Source organism: Pectinophora gossypiella, chromosome 7 (assembly GCF_024362695.1).
Source record: "Pectinophora gossypiella chromosome 7, ilPecGoss1.1, whole genome shotgun sequence".
NCBI classification, from domain to species: Eukaryota; Metazoa; Arthropoda; class Insecta; order Lepidoptera; family Gelechiidae; genus Pectinophora; species Pectinophora gossypiella.
In genome coordinates this window covers 11,419,975-11,431,804 of record NC_065410.1, presented here as the reverse complement: position 1 = coordinate 11,431,804, position 11,830 = coordinate 11,419,975, and the positions used below count along the sequence as shown (strand labels likewise).

General features: G+C 34.9%; 1 protein-coding gene across 1 annotated transcript in view; it reads right to left on the bottom strand.

Moving 5' to 3' along the window:
* Nucleotides 1-3,135: 3,135 nt before the first annotated feature.
* The window catches only part of LOC126368515 (uncharacterized), a 54,773-nt gene continuing 46,078 nt past the window's right edge, over nucleotides 3,136-11,830 (bottom strand). The window contains exon 5 of the mRNA XM_050012543.1: nucleotides 3,136-4,031. Within this exon, the coding sequence (XP_049868500.1) occupies nucleotides 3,982-4,031 (50 nt within the window). The 3' untranslated portion in view covers nucleotides 3,136-3,981. The remainder of the gene's footprint in view (nucleotides 4,032-11,830) is intronic.

Below are 11,830 nucleotides of genomic sequence, written 5' to 3'. Positions count from 1 at the left end.
TTCATGAAATTTTTTCTTTTCTTTTTAATTATTTTCCAATCCATACTTTTGCGACGGAAATTTCTACTTGATATCAACTCAGAATCATGGCCTGAACCACCCCTCAAAGTTTTCGTTACGATGTCACTAACACCCTGTATATGTTTTAATACAATACTTCCATCTTGAACAGAAAGTAGACTCTTACGATACGTCAAAACGAGGAAGTACTTACTACGTTTTTTTTTATATATAGATATATACATATATTTATGACGTCATCAATAATTGTATTTTTTTACTTAGACGTGAAACTGGTTATTCGTTTTTAGAAGAATGGATGTATAATAATTATATACGTATATTATAGTCCTCTGTTTACCCGGAGATACAGGGTGGGTACAATGCCTACCAGCGACATTTTGGATGCAAGCTAATACTCTCTTTATTGAGTTATCACCAGTTTTATTTCTACGTTCTGTGGCGTTCTAGGTGTAATAGTTGAGTGGTGTGCTGGTATTGTAATTAAACGACCACATAATTAATATTTGAAAAGTTTATTGTTTTCTCACATAGCTACACATTTTACACTTTTATTATTATTAATGTTTTATAAATCACCGTGTTTTTTTTGTATTGTTTAAATTAATTTTAATTACTTATGCATCCATTTTTGATGCTAAGAAGGAAGTATCTTTCTTTGTCTATGACACTACCTTTTTTATAGTAACCAAAACCACAGACATTTTTACATTTTGTTCGTAATCCGAACACGTTCAAGTGATATTTGCTATTTTATTATAAATATTTTTTATAGAAAACAGAGGCTACGCGTCAAGGCCCAGGACATGTGCTTGCCCGCCAACAAGCAGCGGCACACCATAAGTGAGTATATAGTATATAGAAGATAGAGGTTGGAAGAGCCAATTGGGAAACGCGCGCCTTACAATTATGAGCAAATATTTCTTATAAGTACTTCAACTTCGAACTCCACTAATCCGCAAACTTTACGACACAAGAAGCTCTGTGATAGTAAAAGTCAAATATCGACTATCATGCAAGGAGAACCCTCATAACAGGAAAGCTAAAAACCTTAGTATGATCAGCCATTTACCAACAAAATACTTTTGTATCCAGTATTTTACGAAATATAATTATAAAATTGGTGCCTATGACATAAAACATACATTGCCGGTAAAGTGGCTATGGAATTTAAGACGCTGCAGAGGCTGGTAGGGAGCGGAGAGTGGCCGTTCTATACGTACGAAGTATTATTCCTTATTCTATGCTACTCTCTCTTTATTTAAGAGCTGCGCTCTTGTCGGTGGAGTAATTCTATGCTAGTAGCCTAAGCATACTCCACTAGTCCTACGGTTGATTCAAATTAGGCCTCTGCGTCATTGGTATGTTTATATACTGTTTATTTTTCACGTCATTACTTGTTCTAATTTTAACACACATTTTTTATTTCCAGGTATTAACGTCTACGTGAAATCCCTTTGAAAACGACTTCAATACAAAACGACAACGACAGGTTATGTCAATGGATAACGAGGATTCCTAAAAATGTAATTAATTATTATTATGTTAAGCAAATATAAAGCGGTGTAACACTAAAGAAAAATTATAAAAAAATACTATATACTGCAAAGGTTTACACTGTAAACACTTTAGTCTTACAAGCGCTTAAAAAATCCAAAAAAAAAGCTATATACTTAATATTTTTTTTAAGATTTTTTTGTTTTGTTTGGTCTACGGAAAAAAGGTGTAAAAATAACTTTACTGTTCGTACTGTGATTAAAATTTATATTGTTCAAGAAATGTCTTCTTTTATTTGTCTATGTTACGAAAATTACGATATATTCCCCAAAAAGATATAGATTGGGATAATATATCATACATACATACATACATAAACTCACGCCCGTAATCCCTAATGGGGTGGGCAGAGCCTCAAGTAATCAACTTGCAGCCACTGTTGATACGAAGTCCAAAGATGGATATGATGAACCTTATGGTGATAAGGGATCAGCCTATCGCCCATAACATTAGTCCATCATGTTAGAGGACACATAATATATCACACTTTAAGGAATGAATGTTATAATATTACTAGTAGGTACCTACAATGAGATTGAATTCCAAACAAAACCGTCAAGAGCTGAATTCATACATTTTCGACAATTTGATGGTTATTTTTGTATGATGGATACAAAAAAAACTGTCTTTTGTGCTTTTTGGGCAATGTTCTTAATAATTATTACGGGTGAATAAGAAATACATCACACATCACTAATTTAAGAACCACGTTTTTTCAGTGTAGCATTCTCCATGCTACTTTAACAACAACATAACAACAATAAGAATAACATGCTTTTATTTAATCATAAAAGAGCCGTGGTAGCCTAGTCGTTAGAACGCTTGTCTCTCACTTTGAGGTCGCACGTTCGAATCCAGCAGAGGCCTAAACCAATGATTGTCGAATTTGTTTTCGAAATCATGTTTGGATCATAAATGATTATCACGTGCTCAACGATGAAGGAAAACATCATCGTAAAGAAACCCACATTCCCGAGAAATGCATTTTTCGGAGGTATGTGACCTAACCTGTAGCGGGCTGTATTTTCCTTCGCGGGTTGGAAGGTCAGACAGGCAGTCGCATCTGTAAAAAGCTGGACCTGTCAAATCTTCAGGTTAGGTAAGCAGACCCTGTGAAAAACGGGATAATGGGAGACGACGAGACGCTCTTATTTAAATATAAATAAAATAACCACCGTTACAGTGTACCAATTTTATTTACACTTATATAATATAATAGATACAATTTCGCTATTTTTGTTACATTCCTTACTAAACCTATTGCACAAATGAGCGACTATCCAAGCTACGTTCTTCAAAAACAATATAGATGGCGACGTAAATATTCTTTTTTCATTTAACCTGCTTATTTCATGGATATCAGACATCATCTTTTATCTTCGATTTTGGGTATAAATGGTGACCCTTTTTATTACACCCAGGCACAATTACATCTTCCACCCATTATTATTCTGGTCAAAATAAAAATCAATTAGCAATATAATTCTACTTAAAACATAAAAGCAACAATTATTTTTATATGTGCTTGTGACATAACATTGTGACATAACAGAGAAAATAGTAAAATATCACGTTAGATAAGGCCGCCAGATTGTGCTGTATCTTTCGTCCATTTGTGATTTGTTTTGTATGTTGTGTGCAGCTGAAGTGGCAGTGGGCAGGATACATAGCGAGGAGAACCGATGGCCGATGGGGCGGAAAGGTTCTGTAATGGCGACCACGTGTCGGACGAAGCTCAGTGGGTAGGCCCGCTACAAGGTGGACCGACGATCTGGTGAAGGTCGCGGGAAGCCGCTGGATGCGGTCAGCGCAGGACCGATCGTCGTGGAGATCCTTGGGGGAGGCCTAAGCCCAGCAGTGGGCGTCGTACGGCTGATGATGATGTGCAATAAAGTATATTTGCTTTTTTTTATTTTAAATCTCGACAGCGCCATCTGTATTATTGCGGAACATAGCCTGGATAATCCCTCATTAGGCCAAAAACACTCATACCAGACTAGCGCAGTATTTATCATAAATATGAAATAATTCATAATTATGAATACCCCTAAGTCATTCATTCACATGTTTAAATTTTTAATAATATTTATCACAAATTAGTTTTTCTACAGTTTTATTGTCTGCGATTTAATAATATTCTTGATCGAGCTACCAAAGTTAACATAATACATTCTTCGCCATACAAAAATAAATTCTACTTGTTTAAATATAAATAATATTATAACTGCAGAATATAGTTAATATTTATCATAAAAATATTTTTACATTACATTAAATTAGCTTTTATAAGTATAAGGTACTTCGGGTTTTATTAAATTATTATTTGTACATAATAATATTACTTACACAGACAGTGGTAAATCGAATATTTTTCTATACATAGCTAATGATGGGATGGCCGTTCTATCTTCTTAAGAAATATCCAGAGTAGAAGTACCGTGGTAGGGACGGAGCTGAAAGAAAAATAAAATTATATCAATTCTCATATAGGCTCCAGAATATATATTTTTTTCTTATCTTATGCATAAGTTTATTACAAAATTAAGACTAATCTCGAGAACCACGGGATGGATAACTCGAATGCCGTTTTAAATTAATAAATATCACCGCACACCCTATTAGGTATTACAGCTCGTTTGTAAAGTAAATCCTGCATTTTATAAAAAATCTATGTCGAATCAGCAATTGTTGAACATTTTCAGGCCATCACAACTGCAACCGTTCCTGTGCAATTTACTTACGAGCTCACTCATGCGACACGAGCGCTTGTTAAATTAACTTTAGGGAATAGAATCGTGTGCCTGCTGCGGATTTCACGCTCGCCGGCCCGGAAATGCACAAAGTTTCCTTTTGTGGCGTTCCTCATAACTTGATTTGTGACGGGGCAACCCTTCAGCGAGTTCCGGTGCGGCGCCGCTGTGGCGAGACGCGTCACTTCCGCGCCGTATGCCGGGAACAAGGGGGCATTCCTAGCACATTCTGTGGCCCTGGTACTTTCGTTGTGAATTTTTAATAGGCCGTAAATTAAAGACGTTCGCGGCGACCACTTAAAATTCTATGCTGTCCTGGTATTTCAAACATTAAAAGTATCCCGTTTTAGTGAGCGTAACCTACGTTAGATATTTGTTGAAGGTGTTCAATTCAATCTACTTATTAGAAATTGGAAATACTAAATATGAACTGAACGAATCCAATATTATTTATTTTATATCTGTGAGACGTGTATTTTTTATTAAGTACAGAAAGTACACAGTTCAACTTGCGATGGATGGACCTCGACTAGCCCCAATAGTCGTGTTATGTTATGTGTATTCTTTTATTTTTGAAACATGTTTCTGATGAACTGCTCCTAGTATTTGAACGTTACATCATAAACATGAGAGAGAAATCTAGCTATAAAAATTTAAGCAGGCGTTTTATTTTACTTAGGAATTTAGATAATAATATTTGTTTGTACAGTCATGAGCAATATAATGTACCCACTTTAGGACTCTGTCGCACTAACATGTTTGACATTTAGTGAGACTTACAGTTCAATTTGTCAAAAAAGTTAATGCGACATGGTACCAAAGTGTATACATATTAATGCGCGTGACCGTACACTGAAGATATAATTAAAAAATTAATATAATTATATATTTTTTTTAATTGTTAATTTTGTATAATTGTTTGTATAGTGTGTCAGGATCGAAGCAAATGGAATTCTATAGTCTCTGCTTACCTCGGTGGGAAATAGGCGTGAGTTTATGTATGTATGTATGTTTGTACACTGCACTGTATGAATAGTACGAAATAAACGTTTGTTTTCAAATAAGTAGTTATACACGTCTAAGCTGTCACAGCAAAAAGCTGAAAGTGTCTAAGAGTTCGTAACTTTAGACAAAGTTTCCCGACACATCCGTTTTTCCACCCTCAGAGAGATCGTTTCTTTAAACATTTCTTATGAACCTTGTTTCTTGTGTGCCTGTATTATTTTATCTTCTTTACAATCATTTAAAAAAAAAAAACAATTTAAATTGTAAGGTAAAAAGCAATATATTATTGATATTCATTTATAATTACATTTATTTATAATTATTTGTTGACGTGAAATATTTATTATGAATAAAGAATTGAATTGAATTGTTTATAAACTTTGCTTAAGGTTTACGTGGTTATTATCACAATTAAAACGCCTGATAACTGCTTCTTACCCTGTCAAAAACAGAGATATGATACTCCGGATATTTCAACACTGTTTCAAGTACATTGTTTTAAGTTTACGCGGTAATAAACGCGGTAAAAACCCGTTATTATGTGTTTTAACTGTTTCAAGTGCCATGATCACGGGATGACTGCTGAAATTGGAGTGGAGTAGGCAATCCATAATTTTCTACAGGCAAACATATTTGTCTACCCTCCTTCTTTGCTGTTTGTTTCTACATTTGATGTCAGAATGTTCGGAACCATCCGAACTCTGTTTTATGTGTTTTAATTATGTTCATCAACTCACGTTCATACGAACCAAAAAAAAGTCGGAAAACAAGTTTCAGCTAATTTTGGTATTGATAATATAATGAGACATATTGGATACCTACGTACCGTGCATCAAGCATAACGCGCGCGACGCGATAAATGACCCAATAGAATTAGTGTATTTGTCGGATAGCCAAAAGGGTTTACTCATCGCATCAAGTGCGATTTGCGTGCATAAAAACATGCTTCGGGGCTGTTTTTATAGCGGTAACTTACTCCAATCACACTTTATAATACCGATTATTTGAGTTACATAAACGATACTCTTTGATAAGCATACTTAGTACTTATACTGTTTTTAAGTTTTTTCATCCACAACTACACACCCGTAAAAAGAAAGATACCTAAGTGCTTAAAATTAAGATTTTTTTTTCAGTCTATAATAAACGCAAACAACATAATATCTACTAAAAAGCCTATCACAGCCTTCTATAGTAACATGTTATACATCAATGGTTATAAATGTTCGTAAGTTAAGTAATCATAATACATCAGAGGGTAACGTTTAGAACGAAACTTTTGCAAATTAATTCAACAAACGCACATGACAGCCCCTTTGTGAGCAAATATATAAATATGCATTAGATAAATATCAAAAGGTCCGGCTAAAAATGGCGGAGGCGTACTCCAATTAATATTATAAGTCCAAACTCTTTTATTAAATCATAAAATGAACGGGCCAATGCTTGCTAGTGACAGGGTCATGTCTATTTCAGTGATTCAATATTTTGTGACTTGACTCTAGATTTTATCATGAAAATTATACGAGTATTAAATTATTCGCTCTCCTTCATAGAATTATTATTAAAAGTAAATATTCGGCCTTTCTTTTAAACGAGAAAATTAAGTTTATGTTTTCGTGGTGCCAACGTTTTTATTTATAATTATTCAGATATTTATATTATTGTAGATATCGTTAACTACATTACTTTTGTAATAAATAATACAACTTTGTATAATATAAAGACCTCTCTCTCTCTCTCTCTCTATTTACTATAATGACTCTAGTCAATGTGTCAACTAGCAGTTGTTTCGAAGCAGAATCAAATGAGAATCAATGAGGGATGTTCCCCAAAAAAATATAGATGGCGCTGTACAGATTTAACGTGATAATTACTTTTCTTCTCATACCTCGGGTTCATAATTATTCTAAAATATAATGGAATGGCAGGAGCGTATATAAAAATAATTGTTGCTTAATATTTAGATCAAAGTATGTTGCTATATTGCTTCTCTATATTTTGATCAGAATAATATTGGGTGGAAGATGTGTTGTGTCTGTGCGTAATATCAATTGACTCACAGCATTTACACCCAAAAACAAAGATAAAAGATAATGTCTGCTATCTATGAAATTAGGTTAAACGAAGGCCATCTTTATTTTTTTTTGGGAACGAAGCCTGAAAAGTCCGTCATTGAGTCATAAAAAATAAAAAAAAAATCAAAAAGAATTTATTTTCTTTTCTTACATGTTTTTCTTAAACTAATTACTGGAGCCTCTTTTTAAGCAAAATATGCCTGTACCAGGAGACCCCGCTCTTCTATAACAGTAGTAAATAGGTAAGAAAGTTTTGTTACCTTTTCGTTTTACAAATAAGCAATTAAAAACAAAGATTGAATCTCTGTCATCAGTGTATTCCAATAATTCCCAACTCTATATTATATCCCGCGCGGCGCCAGTTGTGATATGTCAATTTCATAATTAAAATGCGTTTGACCGTAGAGTGCCGGTGAGATTAAGAGCGGACCTAAATTGAATGGCCAGGGAGGGCAACACAGCGCCCCAAAATAAATGAAGTCATCGAGAAATTTCAGCAAACACAATTAAAAAGGTTCGTGATGAATAATTGAAATGTCATCCTATTTTGCTATACCTTACTTAACAACACACATAACATATATAACTATTGGTGTATAATGGTGCTGATCCCAGTCCACACCATCTAATTACTGTTTTCAATTTTAAGTTATTGCTGTCATTTTCTTATCCGCCGAAAAGGAAAGGGACGGTTAATCGACAGGCATAACATTTATGGAACATACGACAATTTAGGCAGAAATTTAAAAAACCCATCCAATATTTAATATGTGCCGATACCTCAACTTTTTGTTCTTTATGGCTGCATCGTTCAGTATTGGCCGATAACCCAACAGAATTAAGTTGACAGCACACGTCAAACATTTAGAATTTTGGATTATTTAGATTATTCATTCATTCATTTTAAAATGAACTGTTTTCAATCTTCCGTCCCTTTCCTTTTAGGTGGATAAGAAAATTAAGAGTATAACTTAAAATAAAATAAGGCGGTCTGCAGGAATCGGGACCATTAATGCGTATAACCGTTGGGTTATACCCATTAATGGTAACATATTATATACATGCATACATCAACATGTATGCATGTATATAATATGTTACTTTAGTAATGTCATGCGCAATGAAACATCTGGCCAAGTATTTAATCATCAATAATCAATAAATAATGTTTAAATCTCGAGTTTGAAGACGCGTAAGCGGTGATCAGATATTTGGGAGCTTATTTACTAAAATTGGCTGGTTGTCTAATTGTGGGATGTAGAATTAAAAGGGATATTTTATTTATCTTCACTCCTTTTATTTTCTCCTTTTTACAAAAAACGAATGCACCTTTACACTCCGACCCTAATAGTCATAAACAACCTACATACATACATACATAAACTCACGCCCGTAATCCCTAATGGGGTGGGCAGAGCCACAAGTAATCAAAGACAACTTGCAGCCACTGTTGATACGAAGACACACCCGACAGAGGGATTGTGTCCTCTAACATGATGGACTAATGTTATGGGCGATAGGCTGATCCCTTATCACCATAAGGTTCATCATATCCATCTTTGGACTTCGTATCAACAGTGACAACCTCTTATATTTAAAAAAAAATCCTCCCGTCCCATAAACAACGATATTTTATTTTCTTATCAATCATTACGTTCCATTCTAATCACTTTCCTACATGCATTGCACTTTTTTTTATTAAACTGGGATTGACAAAAACCGTTAACAAAATAGAGAGATACTGTCTCGTCGCCATGTTCATTTGGAACAAAACTCGATGGTCCTAGCTTCAGTCCTCTAATTAATAATTACAAAACAATTATTTTTACCCAACAACGTTTTCTCAAGTGTAAGTTATTGTATACTATAAATAAAACAAACATTTATCAAATATATCTACCATTACATCCGACTTTATTTTAATGAATTCATAGCACTACTACTTAGGATTTATTAAATTATTCTGTTGACAGAGATAATTGGGCCACTATCGAAGGTATTCAAGATTTATTTTGAAGACTAATCTCTAGGTAAAGAACTTGTTGAACTACTGCTTCTACCTGTTCTGTTAAAAAAAATAAGTTCATGACTATATTCGCAAATAAGCTATTCAGAGGAATATCCATCGCAAGATGAACTATTCACGCTTCACCGAACTTTCTGTTTAAAAAAAGGCTAGTACTTATTTTAATATTAGGAATAAAACAATTAAATATAATTTTTGAAAGGTTTTATTTCTTTTAATTCCTAGTCCCATCGAGACCGATAAACTATTATTTTCGAAGTCAGTGTATGATGAATTGTTATTTATTGTAGATTCAGATTTTCCTGGCAATTACTACTTATACAGACACAGCGGCATCTTTTATTGGACTATTTCATATCCTTTTTTTTAACTTGCGGCTTTTCAAGTAATACCGCGAGTTTTGTGGAAGCTTGAGAGTTTTTACAAAACGACTGATTTCTGTTTAACACTTTCAAGGACAGAACGTCTAATGACGTTCCGATTCCAAGTTGTCATACTCTCATACTATCTATTATGAACAATCAATGACCCATGGTCTCTGTCCGTGAAAGGGTTGCACTTGCAGACTCCAACATTAGGTAAAGGCTCTATCTCAAATGTAGTTGTATAAAGGGTACATCACTTGGTTGAGCAACTTATATGTTGCTGGCAACCGAATCTCGAATAATATCCCACTGGTGGCGGAACCACATGGTGTCCCTAGTGAGCGAGACTAGGACCCTAAAACTCCAGTCCGGAACGCCGCGAGCGCATAGGTTTAGTTTTCGTTTACGGATTTTTTGTAGTTTAACAAACCGTACAGTCATGAGCAATATCATGTACCCACTTTAGAATCCTATCGCACTATCGTATTTGACATTTAATGAGACTTACGGTTAAATTTGTCAAAAAAGTTAATGTGACATGGTTTCAACGTGTATAGATATTTGTACTCGTAACCGTACGCAAAGCAAAATCCAATACACGGATAGAAGAGTTTAAAAATAGAACATAAAACGCCAATCTCCGACTGACAAAGAAAATAGACAGGGAAACGACTTGGACGCTTTCCGATACGGCAGTCACAAGGTCACATTCACGCACGACGCCGGATTGATTCCGGATTCGGAGAAGTAGTTTTCAACAGGACACGATACGACAGTTTACAACCAACTAAATCGAACGTTTGTGTCCTCCTTCTAAATGGAATAAAAACATAGAACACGTCAACAAATCCGACAAAGAGATTGTGTCCTTACTCCTTTCTAATACGATGGACAATTGCTGTGGACGACAGGACCCTTGTCACCATAAGGTTCACCGGGATCCTTACGGATCCTAACGCTCACTGCACCACAGAGGCCGTTCATGTTGCTAATAAGAATATAATATTAATTTCTGTTCCGGCAGTTTGAAGGTCAAACGCTCATTAGTCGTAACTGTATTAGGATCTAGAGTGAGAAGTGACAAGACGAAACATTTTGAAGGTCATTCAGTATGTCGTTCCCGAGAATGTTCCTATTGTAAAACTCTTTAATGGTAAGAGCACTGGCTGCTTCTTTTTTCAAATTGTTCTTTCTTGTACTCTGTTTTTTTCTTTTTAATTAAGATGTGTTTGCTTTTGACTTCGTTCTTCCGCGAGGAGAAGAAGAGGTCGACGGTGGAACGAGCTTACCCAGAAGATGACTATTCACCCGTGATTTAAAGGACCCCAGGTTATAAGATACTATCTGCCTGAAAGCTAGATAATAAAGTTTCTTTTTACATAACTTTAGCTCCATTTTACTAGCATATCATTGGTATCTACTTGTCCCTTCTATGTGATCTATCAGCTGATGTTGAAATCGACTTCCTCAAAGGCAATGTTACGGAACCCAAGAGCCTTTCATCATCATCAGCCGTATGACGCCCACTGCTGGGCATAGGCCTCCCCTAAGAACGGTGTAGACTGGTTGTTCGTTGTTTCAAAAATTTGCAAGAAAATGAACCCGTATTGTGACCAATTAATACTACGTAATCTACTTTGGACTTCAGCTTCTGAACTGAATAGGAAATAAAAGGAGATTCGAGTTCCAAATACCTATCTAGTGTAAATAAATTTAAATATTTTATGGTTAAAAGAACTTACCTTAAGTGAATTTCAACCAAAATTATACGAAATGTTGCATCCGAAGAGATTTAACATACCATGTAGTCCGTTCTTCAATTTACTGCATCGTCTATCACACTGTTTAGAGAGGCTGAATAGAAGCCAGATTCTAAATAGAGAAAAAAAAAATCATTGAAGTCGTTACTGGTTCACTCATTCGCGCCGCTGTCATTTCATTCGTTTTAGATTTGTTTTATTCTGCAATAAAGGGGTTTCAAAAAAGGTCAGATAACGTATGCGATAGGATTTTGTAAGGTAGGTACTA